This window comes from Phodopus roborovskii, unplaced genomic scaffold (genome assembly GCF_943737965.1).
Source record: "Phodopus roborovskii unplaced genomic scaffold, PHOROB, whole genome shotgun sequence".
Classification (NCBI taxonomy): domain Eukaryota; kingdom Metazoa; phylum Chordata; class Mammalia; order Rodentia; family Cricetidae; genus Phodopus; species Phodopus roborovskii.
This window is the reverse complement of record NW_026125363.1, coordinates 56,979-83,951: the sequence shown is the minus strand read 5'-3', so window position 1 is coordinate 83,951 and position 26,973 is coordinate 56,979. Positions and strand designations below refer to the sequence as shown.

The window sequence follows — 26,973 nt, the reverse complement described above, 5'->3', positions numbered from 1 at the left end:
CTGAAACCCTGGGCGGGTCAGAGAACATGTGTCTGTTTTACTGTAGCTTTGGTGTTTCTCAATCTTTGCTGGGAGCCAGCACACAAAGCAGGTACAGGTGCTGCACGGAGGGAGGCAGTTTCTGCTCTGGCAGTAGATTGTTCCATGTGAACCTACACTTGGAGCTTAACAGTGCGGTGGAGAGCCATGCTGTAAGACAGTGACTCCTCCTTACAATGATGTGAAGCTACGGAAAACTCAGAATTTTGAAGGTGATTATTTTGTCTTTACCCGTGGGCCTCTGTTCTCTTAACTATTATTGAAGTCCAATCTTTTAAAATTAATGACCCGGTATGAAATTTCAGAGCAGCTCAAATTGATTCGTCTATTTACCTACCTCTTTTAAATGTAAAATAAAATTGCATTTGTGTGTAAGATCCCACAGCACCAATGGAAACTGCGATTCTACATTTGCTGAGAAATATCTTTATTTGTCCTCTGGGAGATCTTAAACTTTAGTTGGCTTCTATTAAACTTTTATGAGAACAAAACTAGGGAATGACTTTTTCTTCAAACAGGTACTTTTTGTTGTTTCACAGAAGAACACACATGCCTGAAAAGAACTTTTTTTTTTTTTTTTAACTAATTACTGTGTGTCACTTACAGAGGAAAGACGGAGGCTTTGGGAGACAACTGCACTCCTGAATTGCAGACTGCAACATCAGGTCATAATCACATTATTGCCTGGCTTATATAAATATTGCCTAAAATGTCTTTCTCAAGTGGGTCACAATGCTATTAACTTCCAGCACAGTAAGAAGAGTCCATTTGCCTTCTCCATTGAGTATAAAAATGTGGATGACTAGGAGGGTAAGGTGAGGAGAGTATAGGCTGAAGGGACATGAGTGAATAGGGAGTTCTACTTATATTAAGCTGTGTGTGTGTGTGTGTGTGTGTGTGTGTGTGTGTTTAGGACAGAGCTCAACCTCTGGTACTATTTTTAGGAACCTGGTCTTCTTATTTTAGGGAACAGCATCTCTCACTAGCCTTGCACCTGTCAGTTCTGCTTACTGCACAGTAAGCTCAAGGTATCTACCTACTTCTACTTCCCCAATTCTGGGACTACAAGTGTGTGCCCTCATGCCTTGATCCATTTTACATGGGTTCTAGGGACTGAACTTAGTTTCTCATGCTTGAACATCAAGCACATTACCAACTGAGCTATTCCCCCAGATGGAAATCATTCAACCTGACTAAAAGCCAAAAGGGAAAACCCAGGAAAGCACTTGATGTTATCAAATGCAGCTAATCCTATTGCAGTTTTGTCGAACTTTCCATGGTGTTCCTTTCCCTCCCCAGCTGCCTAGCCGCTGAAATATGTATGTCCTTAGAGATTCAGCAGGCAGAATGATCAGAGAAATCAGAAACAAGCCTACTTCCATGAAACAGAGAGGTAAGGCAAGAAATTTGCTGTAGAGAGATAATTTTAGGGTATCTAGACAAAAAGAAAATCCAGTTGAAGCAGAGCTCTCAAGTAACCAAGGAGGAAGGAGCCTGCTGCCAATGCCTAGAGCCCATACATATTCCTTTACACTGCATGAATGTATGTCTCTGTAACTGGGTTAATAAAAAAAGCTGACTGGCCAATAGCCAGTGAGGTGAGGCTTGCAGACAAAAAGAGAGCACAAAGAGAAAGAGGAGAAGTCTGAGAATTGTGAGGAGATATGGAAAGAAGGAGATGAACTTGTCATACCAGGAAAAGGTACCAAGCCACATGGCAGAGTGTAGATAAGAAGTATGGGTTACGTTGGAGACCTGTCCCTTTCTGAATGGAGACAGAGTGGAGGGGGGAGGGTAGATAGGAGTGAAAACTATAGTCAGTATGTAAAATAAAGGACAAAAATGTTATTTAAATAAAATAAAATACATTAAAATATGAGTTAATTTTAAATGTAAGAGTTAGCTAATAACAAGCCTGAGCTATTGGCAGGACATTTATAATTAATAATAAATCTCAGTGTGGTTATTTGAGAGCAGCTGCTGTGATACAGGGGCATTCTGCCTATAGTACCCTACATAGTAAAAATCCCAGTTTCTGGACTTGAAGACAGGACTTTCCAGTCTTCACCTGGAAATCTTCATTCTTAAAAGTTCCAAAATGCCCCTCCCACACCCAAAAAGAGAAAAGTTACACAAACCCTTTCCTCTGCTCAGTTCCCTGCTGCTTCTCGCCTAAGCAGAGCCAGCCACCCTCCTGGGTTTTTCCCAATAAATCTTTTATGTGAGGTTTGTTGTATGGTGTGACTTTGTGGTATTCCCTGGCTTCCAACTGTTGGGATGCCATTTCATCTCAGCTGTAACACTTATATTTGGTGCTGTAACCTGGACTAGGCTCTCCTAGTGCCTGCATTTCCCTTCAGGGGCCTAATCTGAACCAGACCCTATCCCTCATCTCCAGTTCACCTCCAAATGATTCACCTTCTGGCTCACCAATGGCTCAGCAACCCATCTACCAGCAGCAATTAGGTAAATTTCCCCTTTGGTCCATGGAAACATTACCCTGAGTCTGAGGAAGTGACCATTGAGTCCCTGGCACCCCTCCCTCTGGTACTCTTGAACATGGAGGTATCCCAGCCTTTTAAGTGTTAGCATATTTTTTCACTTCCTAGTATTTTGTGGCATAGCTACTGGGTCATAAGTTATGTCACAATGCTTTCTAAAAGTAGCTGTACCAATTTGTTTCCATCAACAGCATATGAGAATTCTGCTCACTTTAAATCCTTGAAAGACCAGCGGAGGGCATGGACCCTCACGCCCCGACTCAGGAAAGGCGCCCCCCCCCCCAAATCACTCACAAGAAGCGGTCTTGATGCAAAAGCATGAGGTCTTTTATATTCCAGTGCACTGGGGTCCACAGCCATACTCCACGTGGGGTAGAGGACTGGGTACAGGGTTCAGGCAGCTTTTATAGGGTTACAACAAAGCCTGCGCATTACAAACCAATCATCTCATAGCATCCAGTGTGGACCAATCAATTTGAACTATCCAAGCCCGTGCTTTGCCCAGGTAGTCTGCTTTTGCTAGGGCTTTTGGGTAGTGTGGCACGGCTCATTTTCTGTTCTCATTCACTCACAGGTGCTGTCCATATACTGCCCTGTCATAAACAGTCAAGAATGACCTTTTGCCTACTCACTGCTAGGGGGCAGAGTCTAGGGAAAATTAGGCTAATTTTTCCATCCTTACATCCTCACCAGCACGTGGTAGTGCTAGTTTTAAACATCATGTAGGTTTTTAATAGTGGCTCAGTGTGATTTTCAATGTAATATATATTTTATTTTTAATCAAGGAAGTTAATCAAGTAATAAATATATATTTGATTTTTCCCTGAGCAATTTTAAAGTATCTGTACACATTGTTTGACATAAACTATGGATGTTTTCATTGTATACGTTTTGCTGCTAGAATGTAACACTAGAGTTTTTATATAGTCATCTTAAATTCTGAGACCTTCCCAACACATTAGTTGTGGATAAAAGCTTCTTTGTTGTTTTCTCTAATTTTGTAGGGCCCTGCATGCCCCCCCCCAGGCACCTTGAGTAAGCCTGAAGCTGTTGGCTGGACAGTCTTGCTCCGGAGTTGCTATTGGTACGCTTCCTGTTTTGCTGGGGAGGAGCTAAGCCTGAAAACCCCATTGGTTTCTACTGTGCTGTCAGTCAGTATATAAGCCCTCTCCTTCTCCTCAATACACAGCATTCAGCATTGGGCATAAGACACTCGGCATTCAGACATTGCTGTTGAATGAATGGCCCACTGTCTTGGCTCTTATTTCAATCTCTAGGCCTTCACCCGATAAGTGGAGCAGATTGTAGCACAGGCGCTAAATAATTTTTCCTTTTATTACATAGTAAGTACTGAAAGATTAAAGACTTTGTATTAGTTAGCCTTTTGTTGCAGTGATAAGACATCCTGTCCAGTGTTAGGTCCAAAGGAGATTTCAATTCCCCAAACTCCAAAACACAGTCCAAATATCCAGAAATGGGCTCAATCTGTCTATAGGAGCCAGTGTTCCTCAGAAACTTGTGAGGCCAGTTCCATCCTATTAAAAGGAGTCATTATCTCCCTTATCTCAAACAGAAAGGATAAATGGCTACCTATGGTGCTAATTAGCATACCAAAGCCAGTGCTGGCCTCCAGGCTCCCTTAGAATTGCAATCACCTGTTAACACATTCCAGAGTCCAAGCCAATATCCTAGCCCCCCCTTCTCACCTTCTCTTTTGGAATTTTCAATTTCAGGTCTTATTCTACCATCTTTGGTCAATTTAAATTGATTGTGTATGTGTGTGTGTGTGTAAAGATCTAGTGTCATTTCTACACTTGTGGATATACAGTTTTCCCAGTAGTGTTTGTTAAAGAGCCTGTCTTGTCTACAGTATTTCCAGCACTTTTGCCAAAAGTAAGGTATTTGTAGTCCTATGTGTTTATGCTTGAGTCTTCCATCCTGTTCTATGGATCTACATGTCTATTTTTGAGCTCATATCATGCTATTTTTATTACTGTCTCTTTAATATAACTTGAAGTCAGGTGTAATGCTGGAGGCATTGCGGAGGCTATCTCAGGTCTTCTGTGGTTTCAAAGGCATTTTAAGTTCGTATTATTTATGTGTGATGCTTTGAATGTATTTGGTCCCCCACAATCTGATAGGGAGTAGCACTATTAGGAGGTTTGGTCTTGTTGGAGTAGGTGTGGCCTCCTTGGAGGAAGTGTGTCACTGTGGAAATGGGCTTTGAGGTCTCATATATGCTCAAGCCATGTCTCAGATCACTTCCTGTTGTCTGTGAGTCAAGATGCAGGAATCTCAGCTCCTTCTCCAGCAGCATGTTTGTCTATATGCCACCATGTCCTACTATGATGATAAAGAACTAAACATGTGAAAATGTGACCCACCCCATTTAAATGGTTTTCTTTTATAAGAGTTGTGTGGTCATGGTGTCTCTTCACAGCAACTAAGACACTATGACACAGTAACTAAGACACTATGTCTGTGAATAATGATATTGGTATTTTTATGGGGATCACATTAAATGTGTGGATTGATTTTGGTAAAATGGCCATTTTTATAGTATTGAGTCTACCAACCCAAGAGCATGGGTGCTCATTCCTTCTTCTAGTGCCCTTGATTTCTCTGGAATGTTTTATTGGTCATTTGCTTTCTAGAGTAGGTTAATCAAGGTATTTTTAGAGTCAACTTTGAGTGGGATTGTTTTCATGATTTCTTCATGTTATTGGCATATAGGAACAGATATTCTTTTAATGTTAATTCTATATTCTACCACTTTGCTTCAAGCATTTATCATTTGCAAGAGTTTCCTGATGAAATTTTTAATGTCTCTTGTATAAAATCATAGAACTATTTTTTTTTCTTTCTGTTAACTGATGAAGTAGTCACATGTTGGAAATAAGGGATTATATTCCAAATGTTAAGCGAGACATGACCCAAGTAAGGTGAGCTGTAGATTTTTATCCAGGTGCCTTTTACTTTACTGAGGATGTCCTTTTTAATATTAATTTTCTAAATGAGTGTATAAAAATGAGAGCTATTTTCTGTCTCTTTGGTGACTCTGTGGCTCCCATTTTAGGATCTGTTGGCACAGTGTGTTACCTCATCTGGTTTCTGGACATTAATCTAACTTTTATTCCTTGAATTAGGAATAAACTAAAAGTTTACAGGGCGAATTTCTTGAATATGTTGTTGTGGGACTCAGTTTGCTAATAATGTTGTTTTTGTTACTTGTTTATAAGTAACAAGTAACCGGGCCAACAGTATTGTATCAAATACAGAGTCTCTGTGTGTTATTTGGGGCTGGTGGCGTGGTAGCAGGACAAGACCGGGCAGCAGGCGGAAAAACCGTACACCTTACAGATGGCGCCCACGTGGCCAGTAAGAACTTCCACTTAAAATTTAACAAAAGGTTAAAGATGGGTTTTAGAAACAAAAGAACAGAGATAAGCAAGGTTTCTTGGTAGCAGCATTTTTCTCGGTTGGACTCTGACTTGCTAGAGACAAGCAGATATTCACGCGGCTCCTTTAAGGGAAGGTTCCTGACTCAGCATAAACGGCAAAAAAACCGCACAGCTTTTAAATAACTGTGCTAACAATTTATTGGTGTGTATGAGAGATGGAAATGGCAGTGACCACATCTCCAAGCAGACAGCATGCTTTCTGGGTGGCAGCGCAGACCAAGGCGGTGAGCACAGCTTTCTGTGCTGGCTGGTAAAAGTACCTACCACCATCTTTGGTAAACCGTGGCTGACACAGCTATGATTTCATTTTAGCAATGTTGTTGTTTACCAGATAAAAGACTTGTGGCCAGATGAAGATAAAGATTTACAGTAAAGACAGATTCATATTAAGAAAAACCTCTAAAGGTTTACAGTGTGTTTTAAAATATACGTAGACATGAAAAAAATGGTTTTTAAGAAACAAAGAGAAACTGGGTGTGGTGGCACACACCTTTAATCCCAGCACTTGGGAGACAGAGGCAAGCAGATCTCTGTGATTTCAAAGTAAACCTGGTATGCAGAGTGAATTCCAGGACAGATAAGAGTTACACAGAGAAACTGTCTCAAAAAATAAAAAGTAAAAGAAACAGAGTAATAATAAAGCCACGTAAAGATGAAAAGCTCAGAGAGAATCTGGTTACTGTATGCTATTGTGTTGTCTCTACATTGTTTGACTGCTGAAAAAATAACAACAACTGATAAAGGAAATGCTGCTGGATTAATTAAATTTATATATTTTAAAAATGTTTTGACTCAAAAATTTAAGTCTAAGGACAAGTTACTTGGGAAAAGAATTTCTATTTTTGTTTCCACAGAAAATAAAAAGCTGTGGATTCCTTCCAGACTAATGTGGTTTGATCAAGCCAGGCCCCCTGAAACAGAGTCGCTGGTGATCCAACATTCAAAACAGCTTGGACAAAACAGCCTCGCAGACTACAGCCAAGATTTCTACAACTTCTTAGGATCCCCATGACAGCGCCCCTATCAGCAGGAAGTAGTTTGGAAAAAACGACGCCCAAATTCCCAAATATTGTTTATAAATGTTTGGTTTCATTTAAATGGACTTGGTTATAAATGGTTAATGATCACAGCCAGTTCTTTTTAAAGGTAAAAAGGAAATTATGGTATAGATATGAATACTTTGTTTTGGAATGGATTTTCGTTTATTGATACCATTTAAGGTCAATTTTGTGATTAAGTATATTTCTCCTCTTGTTTAGATGTTGTGTTTATATAGCTCATTTAGAAATGTAATGTATATTTTAGTACAGATTTTAGATAGTTACCTATAATAGTCAAAACTTATAGCTAGGTGAGTTAGGTTTTCTAGATATGCAGAGATGTATTTGAGATAGATAGGAATTCTTCAAACCTTTCAAAGACCTACAAAAAATGGCATTTAAAATGGTTTAGGGTTTTTCTTGACAATGAGGCACAATTGCTCCTGGCAACATCACCTATGTCAGAAAGGAAGATGTACATTAAAGAAACTCGTTATGGAGTTTGCTTCCAATGTGGCAAGACTAGCCATTTGGACAAGATACTGCTCTTGTCTGGACTGTTTGACTTTGTAATGTATAAACTGGACATGCAGGATCCACAGAAAAGTGACTGCTGATTCAAGATAGGCATTGCTACAGAGTTCCTGCTTCATGGAAGAGTCTGCCAGACAGTCTGCAGGATCAGAGAAAAGTGACTGACAAACTGCCAATACAAAAAGACAGTTTAAAGTTTCCTACATTGCTAAAGAGTCTGCTAGACACACTATGGCCTATGGGCTGAAGATGAAAGATTACAGAAGAACTTCAGGTGACTGATCACTTAAGATGTCTCTGTCATTTCTAGAGCTTATATATTATCCTTCTGTGGTCTTTGAAGGAGTTAAAGACAGATAGTTATGGTTATAGTTTTCATTAGGATTAAAGATAAGTTACTTAGACTTTAAACACACAAAGATAAAATAGATGATAAAATATTTTCTTAAATCTTGCTAAATGTTAATGGACTAAATATTGTTGACAGTGATTCTTATTGGATAACTGTTATGTTATATATTTTGCTATGTTAAGGTTAAAACCCTTCTTTTTATTTAGACAGAAAAGAGGAGATGATGGGAGATGTCATTCTGTATATGTTTCTCATACTGGTTAATAATAAAGCACTGTTGGCCAATAGGAAAAGAAGATAGGAGGGACTAGGAGACAAGGAGGAAAGAGGAAGTAGTAAGGAGGGTCAAGATGGAGAGTCTGGAGAGAGCTGGACGCCAGCCGCCTCCCCGGTAAGAGAAGGCCATGTGAAGATACATAGAAATGGGTTAATAATTAAAGGCAGAGCTAGCCGATAAGTAACAAGTAACCGGGCCAACAGTATTGTATCAAATACAGAGTCTCTGTGTGTTATTTGGGGCTGGTGGCGTGGTAGCAGGACAAGACCGGGCAGCAGGCGGAAAAACCGTACACCTTACAATGGAGTTTGTCCTTTAGACATTTTCTCTGACCTCAGTGTCGTTATCTCTTTTTATAGAGTTTATCCTAATATTATCCACTTAGTCCTCTGGGATAAAGCCCAAGGATCTGAGCTTTGCTCCCCCCAGGCTTTGGACGAAGTCTCCACTGTGTCTCCAGTGGGACCAGGAGTTTGTCGCTTCAGAATGTAAACACCCATGTCCCCTGAAGATAAGGGACCGGGTGATAGGAAGCACAGAAATACTAAAGCGTTTCCCTTTCTTGTTCAAAGAAAACTTTTAGAAAGATTCAGGAATTTTAAGTCGCAGTTCTGTTTTCCCAAGTTCTGCCAGTCTCTCTACTTTGCAAAGGACTTAATCAAACCCGAGTTCTTCACGTTGCCTGGTGAAGGCGCCACACCAGGTGGCAGCGGTCACGCAGAGCGGGTAACTGCTTGGGTAAAGCGTATTGGGGGACTTCAAGCACAGAGAAGCGCACACTGCTCATTTTCTCCATTTAAAGCGGGCAGATTGCTACCTTACTGCACGCAGGCGCAGGAGGAGCCCGAGCCTCTTGAAAACCCGGAGGGAGTGGGCGGAACCTGTCCCGGCGTCTCATTTGCTGCGCATCCTCAGTACCTGCTGACGTCACTGCGCCGCGACCCGGAAGTGCGCGTGTGGCGGCTGCCCGCGGGTAAGCAGGCCCTTGGCGTAGGAATGCTGCGTTCCTAAGGTACCGAGGCGAGCCCGCCGGTACCGCGTGCGCCGGGCGTCTCTTCACAGAGTCTCAGGGCGGGTTCCCAGCAGTTTGCAGAGTTGAGTTGGGAGCGAAAGCAGGCGTTTCAGACACACGTGGCCTGCTCGAGGGTAGCTGCTTCCGCGGCGCCACACTTTTCCTTTAAGGGCTGCCGCCTCGCGGAGGTCGCGCAGAGGGGACAGAACTGCCGGGGGCAACCCCGCCAAGTTCCAACTTTGGAGGCAGTAACGCTGAGGCCGATGGTGGGTGGGGAAGGAGGGTATGAGCATGCGTAACTTTTGGGTCCTGGAGACCTGCTCTTCCTGCCAGTCTAATATTTCATCTTCTGGGACTCTCATCCCCTCCTGCTTCCAATACAGCAAACTTATCAGGAGTACAACACTGGGTGGCTGCCATCAGAGAGGTTTCGTGTTCTTTAAAGGGTTACTTACTGGTTCTTATCCCGAGAGTTGAGTGTGCTAGTTGAGCTGTCTGACAGTATTTGTTTGCCTTCATTTTGAAGTTTAATTAGCCTACCCGTGTGTTTGCCTTGTAGATGTGTGGTTGGTGACTGTCTCCAGATGCACAGGCGCCTGTATCCTTGGCACAGGCAGGTCCTGAGCTGTAGTTGGAGTAGATTGTGCCTTCTGAAGCGATACCTATTTACAATGAAGTTGCAGTCTCCAGAATTCCAGTCACTTTTCACAGAAGGATTGAAGAGCCTGACAGGTGAGAGGCTAAGGTTGCCCTCTGAGTTTTGGAATTGTTCACCACAGAGAAATAAAGGGTAAACATCTTTTAGCCTACGTTGGGATAATTATTTAGGGCTAATGAAAGAAAGGCCTATATTGAAAATCATAAACTCAATCATCATAAGTGGGGAGTTGACTGTAGTGTGAACTTTTCTGTGTCTTTATGAAGTCCCATTTACCCTACATTATGTAATGAGATGACCCAACACCTCTAGATGTGTATTCTCCTGTGTGGAGGAGGAAACACGTGCTTAGAAAGTGAAGTTCCTTTTCTGTTTTCCACATAACTAACTGAAGGAGTTGGATTTTAAATCTGTAGTCTGATGTCCTCCAGTTTGTAAACAGTGAAGTTTCATTTTCTTCCTTTGTACAATTGCTTTCTGAGAGAATAGAATGAAATAAAAACTATTACTTTTTTTCCCCCATGTGTGCACCTATAAAGCTTGTCTGGGATGCAGACAGAAAATTGCTCCTGCCACAGTTTTTGTCAGTATTGCTCTTTAGTTGAGCAAATGATGTTGAAGCAGGCCACAGCTATGACTTAAAGCCTATGAGTATGATAAGAAGGGCTTCCAGGAATACACTGAGTTGTGTGGGCAAGAAAATCACCGAAGATGCACTTGAGGTGCCTTTTTATTATTGGGGATGAGCAGGGTGCATGTTCTCATGTGTTCACATCAGGAGACTACTTAGAGAAGTCAGTAGTCTCCACCATATGTGCCAGGAATGCACTCAGGATATCAGGCTTGGTAGCGAGTGCTCTTACCCACTCAGACATCTATCTCACAGGTCCTTGAGGTACTTTTGAAACGTGAAAGCTGGGATTCTGTTCTATATTCCACTGACTCTTGGAAGGATGAACACCTGTTTGATTTTGTTTTAACCCTGTAGACTAATTCTGTTGAACAAACTGGGGGAGCCAGTCCTTTAAAATTATGCTATTCACAAGACTACTTTTGTTTTCTTCACATGAGATAATGGTATTTTAAGTATCTTCCAAGGAGAACATCCTTTTAGGTTCTTTGGTGAGGAAGAGGGTTTAAGTGCAAGTTTATGATGCTCTTTTCACAGATTTTCCAGAGTGAAAAATGCTAGAAATTTGCTGTTTGCGATAATCTTCTAGTTACATTATAAAACTAAGAAGAAATGGGTAAAATTAATAGATCTCAAGGAAATATGATTTTTGTGAAATGTGGGATATGTCTAACACATACAGCAAGTCTCTGTTCAGATTCACACATTTCAAGTGCTCAGTAACCATAATGGCTATCAGCTGCTACTTGAGCACTGCAGACCTAACAGCTCTAATTTGGATCGATTGAACCTGTTTGTTTTTTCATATGCTCTCCCAGCCCATAGCTTTCCCATTCTCTGTTGCTCTCCCCTTGCAGAATCAGTATTTAAAATGTTAAGTAATATAGTTTCTTGAATATCTTTTTAAAAAGATACTTTAATCCTTTCAGAATGTCTTACAATTTGATCATAATCACCCTAACGCCTTTGGTTCCTTCCCCTCACCTTCCTCCTTCCCTGACTTCTGTCCTTTTTTTCTTTTCTCTTTTAATAACCCATCAACTCCAATTTGTGCTGCCCATATATTCCCATATAGGTGTAGAGCACAGTCAGCTCAGCTTACCAGCAGTCACACCCTTTAAGCCTGTCTCACTGCATAAGTAGTGTCTTTCTTAGTTGATGTTACTGGACAAGAAGTTTGCCCAGTGGCCATTGAACTGGATTGAACAAGGTGGAAAGGTGTTTGGAGTGAAGTGCTCAATGCAAACAAAGTTGGAAGTAAGCTTCAGGGAGATTGATGTAGGTAAAGTGTGAGTCAAAGATTAGAGAGAGATGCGACAGAAGTTAGATATGGGAGCCTTTGTGTATTGTGCTGTAAAATTTGGACATTGCATTGCAAATCTGTAGGAGGAGAAATTGCCTAGTATAATTTACTCTGTTGATTTTGAGTAATCCAGCTATAGAGGCTGGATTTTCAGGGACCAGAGGCTTGGCACTAGAGCAAGGAGGTAGATGAAGACACTCAATAGCCCTGTGTCAAAATATGCACAGAGTTTAGAGGCCTGGTTTAGGTGTTAAAGGCAGTAGATCCCAGTTTGGACAGTTTGTCAGTTGTTTGGTACATGAACATCTCCATTAGTATTAAAGTTGTGAACATGAATTTTACATTTTTAAAGACCCTTAACGGGGGTTTGGTTGGTTGGGAAACTTGATTGGAAATTAAGGAAGCCTGGACCCTTATTGGAGAGGGCTTATGGAAGTGGTATCTTATTCAAGAGCCCATGTTTATTTAAGGCAAGATTGTTTGGTCAGGCCATTTTAGAAAATCTACAAAGTGAGGTTGATCAGTTTGAAAAGAGTAGGTGGAAGAAGAGTATGGGAGAAAAACAAGTTGAGGATTGCAAAGCAAGTTGAGTTGTGATTAGGGACAGGTTTAGCCAGATGCACGATCCCCAAGGACATGCCAAACAAACTACTCCTTGCAGTAGAAGAATACTACCAATAGAGCCCCATCGCCTTGCAACAGAGGGCTTTGGAACTGACTTTACAGTATTGGGGCCTGGATTAGTTTGTTTTGGAGAGAATTTGGGAGTGGGACCTGAAGAGGATTGTATGTTTTCAGAAAGACGTTATGCTTTGGTTAGGAACTTGAAAAAAAGAGGAGCCATTTGAATGTCCAGAGCCTGGGAAGATGGATTTAGGTTACCTCAAATCCATGTTCCAACATGAAAATAGTTTCATTGGTTTTTAGAACAGAAAGTTGTAAATACACTGGTGTGGTACATCAGAGAGGTAGGTGTAATGAATTGAGCTAAATTGCTGTCTGCTGGCATTCTTGCTTTTGGATTGATAGAAGCTAGTTGCTTGCTAGATTATCTTAATTTGTAGCTAGAGAACACTGACTAAAACCGATTGGAAAGTGGGGCTGATCATGAACTGTGTGCAAGGCATGCTTTGCATAGTGTTTATACTTTGTATAGCACAAATTCAAATTGGTTTCAAACAATATATGCAGTTTTGTTTTTTAAAAGTTTTTGGTTATAATATTTATCATAATTTATCATAGGTTCATACATTTGTCTCTACATTTGTCCCAAAGAAATATAAAAATTCCCATTCTAAAGTATACACATATACCATAGAGAAGCAAGCAGAATTGTTTATTGCTTGCTTTCCTGTTGAAATTCATGCTTACAATGATAACCTTAAGGCATCTTGGAATTGTGAACCATCTGCTGGATTAAAAAGAAACTCTCAAAAGTCAAAAGTTCTCTGTTTTTAGAGGCAGTCTACTGTAGGAGAACCATTTTAGACTTTTTTTTTTTTTTTTTTTCTTTTTGGAGACAAGGTTTCTCTGTGTAGCTCTGGCTGTCCTGAACTTGATCTATAGACTGTAGACCAGGCTGGCTCAAACTCACAGAGATCTCCCTGTGTGCTGGAATTAAAGGCATACATACCACTGCCTAGCTATTGTTTTCATTCTCATATAGCTCTGCTCAGTTCATTGACATCTACTATCTGTAATAGATGACAGGACCTTGTGCTTATAGGAGTTTTAATCTTTAATCACGTATGCTAAAACAAAAACAAAACCTTCTTCCATCAGAATTATTTGCCAAAGAGAATCATGAATTAAGAATAGCAGGAGGAGCAGTAAGGGATTTACTAAATGGGGTGAAGCCTCAAGATGTGGATTTCGCCACCACTGCCACTCCTACTCAGATGAAGGAGATGTTCCAGTCAGCTGGCGTGCGCATGATAAACAACAAAGGAGAGAAGCATGGGACGATCACTGCCAGGGTGAGTGAAAGAAAGCTCTGCAAATGTCTGTGCCTCCTACCCTCTGAAACCTCACATACTCCTCCATTGGAACTACTTATATAACTTTGATACTCACCTCACTTTTACAGTTTCTGAGATAAAACCAAGTAAGCCCTCTGTTGTAGATTTTGTTTTAAATTTGCAGGTTTAAAGATGCTCTTCATTTCTGTGATTCAGCTTTCTTGCCACACTTCTCCACAACAAGTCCATATAACTCCCCTTTCTCCATCATTCCAGGGTATTATTAATACCATAGTACTTGGTAAATTCTGGTTCTGAGTTTATAATTACGTTATTTAGAACTGTGTTTTGAGTATTATTTTACCAGATCAGGCAGGTCTTTCTGGACGTATCCCACCAGATACTAGTCATGGGGGAGACCAGTTCTGTCTGTGTTACTCTGAACTTGCCAGTGTGCCAAGATTTGGGGTGGACAGCAGTGATACTGATGGTCCTCACTTGACCCTTTCCTATAGAATTAAATTAATTTGTGTCTTGTTCACACAATGTTCTTTAAAAAGGGTGTATGATTTGCAACAGGACATGAACTATTTTTATAGCTATATCTTACATTTCAAATGTTATTGTAAAAAGTTTAAAAACAAATTTTTAATGAAATTGCCTAGCAACAAATTTCTTAGAACATACCTCCTTTGTTAAATGAATGACATGTGACATACATTAAAGTAACTAAATGTAGTGCGGTAAACACAGAAACTGGCAACATAGTTGTTCATTATCATTAGTAAAGTTTGTACTGTACAATACTGCATGTTAAGCTTTTGCCACCAATACTATAATATGTATATAATATGATACACCAAGGCCCTTTGTTAAAAGTTTCCTTCTATGACACAAGACCTTATTTCTTTTAGTGTTCAGTTCTTGTTTCAGACTAAAAATATTATTTTCCATAGGCTATTAGTTATAATTGTTTTGACACAGTGTTTAAGCATTTTCTGTTTGTCTTAATGGTTTTCCTTAAATGTACATATTCTTTGGCTGTCATTATATTTGGATGATGCTTGTAATGAGGCCTGGCCAGCAGGGCCCTTTGGACACATGTGTCCCCAGACCGTTATGAATGCAGTCCATCCCGCTTGTAGATGGCAATATCATGTTATGATGTCAAAAAGTTGTTTACCCATCCTTCCAGTCTTCAGCAAAGTGATGACCTTGGTTGATAGTCTATGAAAGTGTGAGCTAGTGCTCCTAATGCTGTTAAGAGTTTTCATTAGAGATCAGAAGTCAACAGAGTTGTGCCATTCATAAGCTCAGTTGTATATTTTGAAAATGAAATGGGGGGGGGGAAGACAAGTTTTGTTATTTCCACTTAATCCTGTTTTCATTGTGTCTCTTTCTACTATCAGCAGTTCCTGGTGCCCCAAATTTTGATTATTTTTGGTCCATCCTGGTTTTGTATAGCAAGGGAAAGTATATTGTTTCTGATAATAATTTCAGTTTTCCTACTTCAAGTCCTTTTCCTTTAATCTATAATTGTATCTCAAGAGCCTTAGTTTGCAGTGGGACTGTAGGCACAGCTTTGTATCTGGAAAAGTATGTGAAACTGAGGAATGCTAACATAAACTTTGTAATGAGAAGGTCCCAAAGTCTGTTGATTGAAAATCTCTGTGCTTGACTATTGCTAATACACCATTTGTTGCTGCACCGTCGATCATGATCCAGTGGGCTTGTATTTGAAATGGGCTTTCCCACATCCCATGTCCCGATCATTCACATCGTGTTACAGGCCTTTGCAGCTGGAGTCTCTTTCTAGGGTACACAGGACTTCTTTCAGCAGCTGCTGCTGCTCAGTGGTATATGTTCCAGAAACTGCTCTTTGCTTCTCTGCAGACTGGAGCTGTTAAATAATGTTTCAGAGACTAGCTTGCTCTGAAATGGAGTAACTGGAGTCTGATGCATTGAGTGCTTTCTTACCACCCTACTTCTCATAGTTGGAAGTTTGTCTCTGAAACTGATCTTACCACAGTGGATGTTTTAAGAAACTATTCATTGGATTTTTTTTAAATTTTATGTTTCTGTACAAAGCTAAATGTATAAACTAATAGACTTTAAAAGACATGAAAGTAATTGGCAGGTATCCCAGCACCATACATTATAAAGATAATTTTTTAGAATACTTGGTGATACTAAAAAGTAATTAAAAAGAAAGCAAAAAATTTTGTGGGACTCAGTACATAAAGACATCTGCTGCCCAACCTGACAACTTGAATTTAGTCCATAAAATCCCCATAGTGGAAGGAGACAACAGACTTGTGTTTGTGGCTGTGGCACTCATGTATGCTAACATTTAAAACAATAAACTTGTGTTTAATTGCAGCTTCATGAAGAAAATTTTGAAGTTACCACACTCCGGATTGATGTCACCACTGATGGAAGACATGCTGAGGTAGAATTCACAACTGACTGGCAGAAGGATGCTGAACGCAGAGACCTCACCATAAACTCTATGTTCCTAGGTAATCTCTTGAGAAGACAAGACAGCTTTGAATTCAGTCTGTTAGTGTTTCCTTTCCTTGGAAAACTTGTGCTTGGGAATGTTAGCCAACTTTGAAGTTGTACTAACTTAAAACCAGTATATCCTGCTGGCTGAAGCCAACATCTTTGGGCTCAGATTCTGTGTTACTCATGCCAAGCTTCAAACTGGAATATTTCTGCCAATTTCCTTTGTTCTACTATAGTGAAGATTAAGGGAGTAAACAACTGTCACTGCTTAACAGTAGTGCCTGACACATTTGCACGTTCAGTCTGTTAACTCACTGTACCTAAACAGTGCAAGGAAAATTGTGTAACACCCCCGCCCCGCCCCCCCATATATCACTCACTCTCTGTACTGTGTTTTATACATGTGTCCACTCAATGTTGTATAGAATGTTAAATAACTACCACATCTTTATTACTGACTCTACATAAAACCTCAAAATCTTTGTTAGCATCCAATCTTAGGAAGGAAGCAGCAATAGAATTGCCATAGATAATGAAACACCTGTCATCTTAATCTCCTGTGATATTAAGTGAGGAGAAACAGTCAGCACTTGAGTTATCCGCTCTACCAATTTTTATAGTTTAAATTTCACTGATTATTGTTTCATGGGCTGAGAAAGTAAGTTTAGGCAAGAAGGATATATAAAACTGCAGAATGCTAAGTGCTGTATGTAGTTCAGGTTAGTGATGGTGGGAGCTTCCAAAGCCTAGAAATTATGTCACTAAGTAGCCCAGATAATGAATGCTATATAACACATATAACATTATATAATATATATATATATGTTAGTTTCTTTTTACTTAATTCAAACTTACACTACTCCAACTAGTTTAACAGTCTTGTCCAACAGGAATATTTTCAGTTTAATTCACTAAAACAGAAAACACAAGTTTTTAAAAGTCGTATTTCACATAAAACAAAGCTATTCTTGGTGCTATTTTGCCAAGTTTGCTGAGCCTTACCATGTGCCCAATACAGCTATAAGCACATTATAAATTTAATCTGCTTAACAACTCTATGAAGCTATTTAACTCATGGTAACATGCCTAATATGTAGCTTCAGGCTTTCAAATCTCACTGGTTCAAGCTTTAATAGTATGGATAATAGGTGGTTATTTTGTTTCCAAAGGTATCACTCCTCCCCCTTTGTTTTTGCAATACTAGATCTGGAAATGAGGGGCTTGCACATGGTAGCTGGGAAGAGTTAGCCATCCTACCAGTCTTGTATTAGAACAGGATCTTAAAGATATACTGTTAGTCTTAATTTGCTTGCCTAACATTTTTATTTTTTCTGTTTTTGCTTTGTTTTCCTATGGAGCTTTTTGAAACTGTCCCGTAAATCAAGATTCTTCTGGTACAGGAGTTGGCTTATGTATAGATCCAGAACAGCTTGGAAACACTTAAAGACTTAAGTTTTAGCTTGCCAGTATTGTTTCTTTTAGAATAACCAAACAGTATTTAATGTGAAACATCCAAATCGACAGATAGTCATTTTCCAAAGCTGGTATTACTTTCTCTTGTTCCTGATGGCACAGAGTGGAATATCTCACAGGGCCACTGGCCAACATTCTTAGTTAATTGAATAAATGCTTTCATTTTTTTTTTAGTTCTTGTGGTAAATTGCTATCTATGTGGGTTTGAGATTTTCCCTGGAAGGGGAATCAAGATGAGTGGTTCACTTTAATACTGTTTCTAAGGTAGTAAAAGTAGTTTGACCAACCTTCTTCCCCACTTTTTAATGATAGAGGTGTCAGTGGGTCTCAAGTACAGTCTCTACTTCTCTGTCTCTCTCTCTGTCTCTCTCTCTGCCTCTTTCTCTGTGTGTGGGATTGCATCTTCAGCTCAGTGTTGAACCAGAGTGTCTACTTTGTCAAAGCCTGTTATCAGACAGATATTACCCAGTCTGAGAGAAATCTGAACAGGCTTTCAGAAACTTGTGACTAAGGTTGAAATGTTATTTTTTAAGACTTCTGGATTTTATTTTGTATGATTTTTTTGTTTTTCAATTTTGAGTATGTGTTCAGGCCATCTTAGAAACCCTTCCCTCAGTGTCGTGAATGTTGAGGTAGTAGGTATTTTGCCATCTTGGGTCTATTTATTTCAAAACAGCTTTTGCATATAAGGGAAATGCATCATTAGTTTCTTTTGGTACTGACATCTTTTTCCCAAATTATTTAAGCTTTCTTTCTTTCTTTTTTTTCTTGCCAATAAGCATATTTGTATTTTCAGGTTGTTTTGGTCTACTGTGTCTGTTACTGGGCTTTTGTTTAAGATTTATTATGTCTTAGTATAAATAAATGTGTGTATGCCCACGTATTCATGTACACAGAGACTGGAAAAAGGTATTGAGTGTTCTCTATTACCTTCCACTTATTATTTATTCCTTTGAGGTGGGGTCTTCTGGAGTATGTTTAGAAGATTTCTATTACTGTTGATGTTCTATATTTAAATCAGCTTGTGTGGTATCTTCCCCTCATTCCCACTTTATACAAGTGTAAATTGATTTTGTTCATTTTTAATTCTTAACCTTACTGAAGTTTTACTGTGCATGGTAGTTTTCAGATGATTTTTTTTCCTTCCCACTAAACCCTTGCTAATGATTTCTTACCTCTTTTCTAATGAATAGGTTTTGATGGTACCTTGTTTGATTATTTTAATGGATATGCAGATTTAAAAAATAAAAAAGTTCGATTTGTTGGACATGCTAAGCAGAGAATTCAAGAAGATTATCTTCGGATTTTAAGGTATTTCAGGTAAGAGTTTATAAATTTTAGCAATAGAAAATTTCTGATGTTTTTTTTCTCCCTTAAGCACTATCCTATCTTGTGTGGAATGTATCAGCAGGAATATGAAAGAAGCTCCCAGTTACCTGTCTTCAGCGATGAGGTAGCACCCTTCGGCTTTGACTTTGAAAATATGCATAATTAAACCGTTCTTTGTGCTGTGTTCTATATAAAAGCTTTAAATTATTAATGTATTTCCTTCATTGATCCTGTGGTTTGAGTCCTTCCTATGCACTGTGTTAGGTGTTCTGATCACAGTGAAGGATGATTTAAAGTGTCTGCTGCCTTCATAGAGCTCAAGAGTCTGAGATGCTCTACAACATATCTGATCTGATGCCTCACCACAAAATGACACTGACAGAAGGAAAATACTGTTAAATGAGTGGTAAAACAAGTCAGTATAAATGTACACACTTCAAAGGGACGTGTGAAAATGCATGGATAGCATTTGAGGGTACCAGTGATTTTAATTTTTGTAGACATACTTTTTAACTGCTTCACTTGTGTATGTAATATTGTGATGCATTGTAATTTAAGGTAAAGCCCCTATCTGTCCTTAGACATGTACCATGTTTATGATAAAACATTCAATCTCCTTCAAGCTTTTGCTTATCTTTGTTACTATTCAGCAGAAATGAGAATGTCACCTTGTTTGTGTACCTGTAAATTAGTGCCCACTGAAGATCCTCAACTTAAATCCACTCCCCCCCCCCCTTTTTTTTGGCTACATGTGAGATTATGCATTTCTAGTTTCTTGTGTCTAGATTATTTAACAGTCATCTCTAGCTTTGTCTATTGCTATAATTGACAGGATATTGCATCAAGAGTGGTAGCATATGCCTGTAGTCATAACATTCAGGGAGCATAAGGCAGGAAGGTCTTGAGTTCAAGTCCAGCCTCGGCTAACCACAAGTTTGAGGCTACTGTACCACATTCTCAGTGTGCTACACTTTCTGACACCTGGTCAATAGTTTCTTTTCAAAAGTGAGCCACAGTGAACACTGGAGAGCCAGGATCATCTCCTGATACTAACCTGACCTCCTCTTTCTAGTCTTCAGAGGAGTCTCCCCATTTCTACAGTGCATGTACAAGTATATTTCTGCTTCTTTAGCACTAGTACCTTTGATAATAGCCATTCTTATTGGGAGTGATTCTTGTGCATTTCCCTGGTGACTAGTGATACTAGACATGGTTCATACACTTTTTGACCATTTATACATTTTGCAGTTGTTATTTTGAATTCCTTCTATAATCTAATGCTCTAATACCTCATCTGATGTTTACATTATGTAGATTATATCTTGATAGTTTATCAGTGATTAAAAAAAAAATCCAAATTCTAACCTTAAAAAAAAAAAAAAAACCCAAAACCTACTTGGCTAGTATACATCTAGTAACATTCATTGTTCACATTTGGGACCACTCAGAACACTGTGTAGCAGAGCATGAATATTTGTCAATAAATCCAAATCTTCTAAACAAGTATATGCAAACAGTCTGTTAAAAACAACCCAAACAGCAAGACTTTTAAATTATAATTTTGTTGATCCATCACATCCATCACCTAGATGTATACCAGATAACCCCTATTAAAAATGGAAAAAATATTTTATGTGATGAGACATGCCTATATGGAAGTAACAAAACTCAAGAGTCTTAGCTTGTAAGGTTCTTTTTTTCCTTTTTAATAATAATTATTTTTTTTAATCTTGAGAAAAAGAGTCATGTCAAATGTTTTACAGGTTTTATGGCAGAATTGTCGACAAACCTGGTGACCATGACCATGAGACACTAGAAGCAATTGCAGAAAATGCCAAAGGCTTGGCTGGAATATCCGGAGAGAGGATTTGGGTAGAGCTGAAGAAAATTCTTACTGGTGACCATGTAAACCATTTGATCCACCTGATCTATGATCTTGATGTGGCTCCTCACATAGGTGAGAATAGATTATACAATTATCTATGGAGTTCTAGCAACAAAATACCTAGTTTAAAGTACATGAGGTAAAATGTTTTGTGTTACATAGCTAAGGAATTATATGTGGGCAAATGAAATTCTAAGAGAAACCATGGGATTAAGGATTAGGAAAGTTTGTGGTAAAGAGTAGTTCATAGTGAACACTTGGATTTTGTGAAGCTATGCCACTTACTGGCTTTGCAGGTTGGCTTGGTTTATCATCAAAAAGGGTTGAGACTAACAGCAGTTGGACCTAGCTAGTGGTCCTACAAGAATATTTAATACAGTAATTATAGCTAATATATTCCAAACAGGTACACACAATTACAGAATAGGGAATGAATTACAGAATAGGGAATGGATGCAGACAGGAATTTGACTGAGAAGGCATCTACTGTGCACTTGACATAACCACAGCTTCTGAACCTCCTGCTACATCTTGCTCTGGGAAACAAGAACACGATAGGGTTTCCTGGGAGTTAAGAGAGCGGCAGATGGGCTGATACTAAGCAGTAGACAAAGAAGATATACTCTTTAAAAGTGCATGGTATCATGGTATGACAGACAAGTGCAGGTTTAATAACTAAATACAATGACTTTTTTTTTTTTTTTTTTTGGCGATACAGGTTTACCTCCTAATGCAAATTTAGAAGAATTTAACAAAGTCAGTAAAAATGTTGAAGGCTTTTCACCAAAACCAATGACTCTTTTGGCCTCTTTATTTAAAGTACAAGATGATGTCACAAAACTGGATTTGAGATTGAAAATTTCTAAAGAAGAGAAAAACTTGGGTTTATTTATAGTTAAAAACAGGAAAGATTTGATTAAAGCAACAGATAGTTCAGAACCATTGAGGCCATATCAAGACTTCGTTATAGATGTAAGTATGTATTAGGTTTGGTCAGAAAAATAGTTCACTAAACGCCTAAATAATTTTTTCAAACTGTAGACTTTCTGTAAGTATTTTAAGTAGTAGAATGAAATAGTGTTTAATATGTAAAAAACTGTGTCACTTAGTCAAGGGAACCGGATGCAATTGCCCGTGTGTGTGAGCTGCTGAAGTACCAAGGAGAGCATGGTCTTCTCAAGGAGATGCAGCAGTGGTCTGTCCCACCATTCCCTGTGAGTGGACATGACATCAGGAAAGTGGGCATTTCTTCAGGGAAGGAAATTGGGGCCCTGTTACAGCAGTTGCGTGAACAATGGAAGAAAAGCGGTTACCAAATGGAAAAAGATGAACTTTTAAGTTACATAAAGAAGACTTAAAATGAGCTCCATACAGAACAATGGAAAGTCTTGGTAAGACTGGTTTTCTTTCCTTCTGAAACAGCAAGAGTAAACTCAATATAAAGTATAGAAAAATTAAGCAAGTCTACATCCTCTTAATTCAGGTTTAACTCTGAATTTTCCAAGCTAGTGAGAAAAGTGTAGCTGTTGTTTCTTTACACTGGGATATGGTAACTGTTGGAGAACACTTGTGTATGCTAAAAATAACTACCTAGTTTATGTTGTGTCTGCTGAATTTTAAAGTTAATTGGCCCACAATACCATTCATTTATATAGGACTTTGTGAATTCCTTGGTGTGCAAAGCTTAAAATGTTACAGGAATAACTGAAGAGTTGGCCTTGAGACTACTGGCTTTTTGTCAGTGCCACCGATAGTGGACACAGATGTTTACTTTACGAATTAGATGGATATGGCTTAGAGTTTGATATTTTATAACTGACTTCCTTTCATAGACACTGTATAAACAAATAGTAGCTTTTGGAGTTTGGTAAAATCACTTGTGATGAAGCTCAAATAAGAGGAAGTTTAATACGATGTTATAAAAAGGGGAGCCACAAACACTACTTTACACAGGTTAGTAAATACCTGAATTTTACACCATGGAATTCCTGCTGTTGTCACTCTACTGCATACTCATTCAGGAAGTATACAGATGGAATGATAGCAAAGCTGTGTAAACTTCCCTAAGCAGTACTATCTGCAAGTAATGGTAAACAGTAGGTGGATCATATTACATTGCAGAAGTAAAGCAGAATTGCCTCACTTCATTCAGCTTGAATGAAATTGAAATAGAAGTGCAACTTAAAAAATGACACTGAGGAAATTGCATTTTATTACTGTACTTCTCTTTAAACTTTACTTGATTACTTTGACTTTTACATAATTAAACTAAATAGTGTAGGTTTGGACATAGGTATTAGTTTTGGTCAGTTTTATTTAAAGATGCCCTTCAATTACTTTAACTTTTATATGCTAAAGGCTATAATCCCAGAAATATATATACTGTTAACTTAAAGTGCAAAATGCACATATACTATTTAAAGGAGTCTTACAAATAAATAGTGCAAATACACAAAATGCTATTTTTTCTGTTCAAACTGCTTATTTTACTCTTTAATATTTTCAAAATTTACAAATCAGTATCTTAGACAAGCTAAAGAAAATTAAAAGGACTTTGTTCTTTTCAAAATAATATACACTGCCTTGCCTGTCTTGTGCTTGCCAACCTAGCTTCTGGAATATTAATCATTTAGAGCAGTGGTGCCCTTATCCCCACAGCCATTGTCATCACCTCAAACGTGTTTTCTAACCCTCAATGACACGCATTCAACAGGATAATGAATGGCACCAAGTTACTAAAGCAGATAGTTCTGAACCCAACTGTGTGTTTTGTGATGCTTTTTCATCCTCTGAACAAGGTAGTCAAATGCTGTGACCACTATACACATACATCAGAGGCAATAGTGTCTGGGGCAGATCTGACTTGAGAATACACTTTGTTAGGAAGTCATCCCTACAATGAATGAACTTACAAACATAATATTACTTTGTCTGGACTTATTTCATCTTCAGTTTCTGGAATTGTGGGTAACAGAGCAGAGCGAGTTAAGCCCCAAAATTTTTGAGGTGACATGTCTTTTTTGGTGGCTGTAAATTTCCATCCAATATGGCTTGCACAAATCTTACACTGGGCAATGGTCCATGCATACCTATAAAAAGGAAGGGAAAAACAAGGTAAGGAAATCCATTGTTTACCTTTGATTTAGGCTTGTTATGCTGCAGTTTCTCGGAAACCTCATACATTTACAAAAACTGTCATAATTTGATACTGTATTGATATTTATGATTTGATAATTTTATTACTACAAGCTTCTTTATATTGCTGTTTGCCACATTGCTCCAGCCTTAATTTATTTACCTCACTGTTTTCTACTGTATTATTGTTAGAGGAAGGAGAGTATGAACTCCTCAAAAACAAACTTCTGTTCTCAAGTTACCATTTTCCTTGGGTGAAATAGTCTGTATTTAGTATGTATAGTAACACATTTTATTATAGCAAGTAAAATCTACTAATTCCTAATTCCTTTGCCACTTTAAAAGTAAAAGGGTGGCCCAGAATAAAGCAGGCTAGATACAGCAAGGTTTACTGTTTTTCCCATCTCGTTATGTCCCTGCTTAAGATATCTGATCTACACATCAGTGGATCAATCAATAGTTTTAATTACTTTGTATATCATAAAATTTTATAATGAGCTGACAAATATTTCAGGTTTTGCTCTAACATGCATGACACTCCCCCCATTCATTCCTACCTATTGATGAAATGAAGATTAGTTAAAACTAAAAACTATTCCTGTCCTGTTTGTCTTGTATCATTTCTAGAAGCTTCACTTAAGACTAAACGAAGAGCCAACAAAAGACAGTGAACACAACCATATTACCCAGGAAACCAGCTGTGTACTGTAGAAGGCCGACCTATCAGATTCAGGTTGGAAGCTTTATACACAGTCAGTGTCTCATGTACATATCCATGAGGATTCACATATGCTGCCATTGGACCACACAAGGATAAACTGGAACAAAGAAGCAACATGGAGAATAAGAACAGTAATTCCAATTTTTCCTTTTTTGATGTATATTTATGTTTGAATTTTGTGTCAAATACGTACAGGAGGCTGGCAGATTTTTTTTTTTTTTTTTTTGAGACAGGGTTTCTCTCTGCATTGCTTTGGAGTCTGTCCTGGAACTGCCTGCCTCGGTCTCCTAACTTCTGGGATTAAAGGCATGCACCCCTAACCACCCACAGATGCTCTATTTTTGCTTGAAAATTTTCTTTGATGATTCAAAGGGAAAACACACTATTGTTGAAAATGTCATGTTTCCTCATCTTTGGACAGTTCAGACATCAGTTTACTTTTCTTGATTTACTGCCTTGTTTTATAATCCTAATGAATTTATCATAGTGTTAAACTACTGTATCACAGCATTAGCACATGTCCTAGTTTGATCCTGTGTGGCCTAACTAGCTAAAAGAATATCTCAGACTTTACACAAAAATTGAGGCATTGTGGATATTTCTAGCCTAGGAGACAGTCTTACCCCAAAATGAATCAATTCCCTATGTTTATTTTCTTGAGTGTAATTTATAGACACTGGAGGAGAAATTCTGAAAGGAAAGTTGGAAATGTATTGAGAGGTATACTAAAAATATAATAAAAATCTTACCTAAATATTTCATTCTTTGTTGTTATTTCTGTTTCTTGACATTGCTTACAGCAAAGGGAAGTACACTAAAATGTTTAAATGGATAAATAGTCTTGTTACCCAAATCAAGAATAAACTTACTTAGGAAGAAGCCTAGGACTAATATTTAAGGACTGTTAAAATAATTTCAAATATACATTATTCAAAGGTGTATCAACTGTGTGTGTATATATACACATACATACATGACTTTACTGATCAAACATTCCTAATCCCCAAAATTTTGGAATGGTTTAAATTACAGAGCACTTCAGACTAGAGAGAAGCTTTTTAACTAAACCAGAACAGATAAACACGTACTTCTCCAGATTATGACTATATTACTATACAATAGAGGTAACTCCTGATCTCAACAGTGTGAACTCTAGCCCGACTGACAATCTAAATCTACACAACAGACATGTGGTCTTTACTTACTTTATTCATGATATCTAATTCACAGCGAAGTCGTTGAATAGCACTACCAATTTTAAGGAGTTGAATTCTCAGCACATCATCAATAGGAAGACAAGCAGCTACTCTGTAAGAAAAGTCTTAAAAGACAGGGTGAGGTTTGCAGGCTTTAAACTTAGGAAACATTAATTACATTTATATTTCAGTTACCTTCCTTAAGTCAAGCATATACTTGGATGAAACTGACTTACAAATATAGAGATAATATATAAAGCTAAGTTCTGGAGCAGATTCACTTGTAAAGGCTCTAAAGAACAGGAAGTTAGCCACTTTAACAAAATATGAAGATTCTGTTGCTTTGAATACTAATTTCTTGGAAAAAAAGATTTTTCAAGCAAAGAGATGCAAATACCTTTTCAAAATTCAAAGGTTAGTGTAAACAAATTTAATATTAAAGGCTCCCCCCCCCCCACTAACATGCCACAGCTTGCAGTATTTGCCATACCTATTGGATTTGCAGGAAGAGAATCATCTTTGAGATTTTCATCCCATTCACGTAACTGTTTCTTTATTCTATCCATTAATGTTTCCTGGTTTAAAATAAAAGTAGCCACAATAAGTGTTAGCCCCTTTAAAAATCATGTATTGGAACTAATCTGAGACCAGGTATGCCTAGTTTTTAAAGGTGGAACTGGTTAACTAACTCCTGTGACTAGCAAGCAGGCCAACTTCCCAGGCATCTCGCCCCTTAGGCTGTCTATCCCAAGAAGTATGTGAATCTAAATGTGTCTTGATGCTCTTTTAGGATGCTCTTCTAGGCTGCTGCTTGAACTGGCCTCTTCTGACTTTTCTGTGTCTCAGTGCAAATGGTGGTGTGCCCCTGCATTTGCTGTCTACACACCTCACTTAGCAACTAGTTTCTACAGAAAAGTGCTGTCTTTTTCCAGGCATTAACATTTTCCAAGAGTGCATCTGTAC

At 38.5% G+C, this 26,973-nt stretch overlaps 2 protein-coding genes across 4 annotated transcripts in view; one reads left to right on the top strand and one right to left on the bottom strand.

The window, feature by feature from the left end:
- Positions 1-9,099: 9,099 nt before the first annotated feature.
- Positions 9,100-24,924, top strand: LOC127214541 (CCA tRNA nucleotidyltransferase 1, mitochondrial). 3 transcript variants are annotated; one of them, XM_051174927.1, is made up of 9 exons: positions 9,100-9,177; positions 9,776-9,948; positions 13,591-13,784; positions 16,147-16,285; positions 18,938-19,064; positions 20,837-21,030; positions 21,677-21,930; positions 22,068-22,349; positions 24,721-24,924. In XM_051174927.1, the coding sequence occupies exons 2-8, from the start codon at positions 9,801-9,803 to the stop codon at positions 22,314-22,316; spliced, it is 1,305 nt and encodes a 434-aa protein (XP_051030884.1). In that variant the 5' UTR covers positions 9,100-9,177; positions 9,776-9,800; the 3' UTR covers positions 22,317-22,349; positions 24,721-24,924. The 3 variants fall into 3 exon arrangements, with proteins under 3 accessions (XP_051030884.1, XP_051030888.1, XP_051030891.1); XM_051174931.1 differs by having other exon boundaries at positions 9,145-9,216; XM_051174934.1 differs by lacking the exon at positions 9,100-9,177 and adding an exon at positions 9,532-9,643.
- Positions 23,419-26,973, bottom strand: part of LOC127214531 (protein cereblon-like) — a 16,752-nt gene continuing 13,197 nt past the window's right edge. The window contains 5 exon segments of the mRNA XM_051174916.1: positions 23,419-24,047; positions 24,780-24,911; positions 25,564-25,628; positions 26,020-26,135; positions 26,501-26,585. Of these exon segments, the coding sequence (XP_051030873.1) occupies positions 23,867-24,047; positions 24,780-24,911; positions 25,564-25,628; positions 26,020-26,135; positions 26,501-26,585 (579 nt within the window). The 3' untranslated portion in view covers positions 23,419-23,866.

Bases quoted from the DNA above. Each gene is read 5' to 3' on its own strand.
- LOC127214541 (XM_051174927.1), top strand. From the start codon at position 9,801: ATGCACAGGCGCCTGTATCCTTGGCACAGGCAGGTCCTGAGCTGTAGT. The intron at 9,949-13,590 runs GTGAGAGGCTAA...TTCTTCCATCAG, and splicing joins AGGATTGAAGAGCCTGACAG to AATTATTTGCCAAAGAGAAT. The intron at 16,286-18,937 runs GTAATCTCTTGA...TCTAATGAATAG, and splicing joins CATAAACTCTATGTTCCTAG to GTTTTGATGGTACCTTGTTT.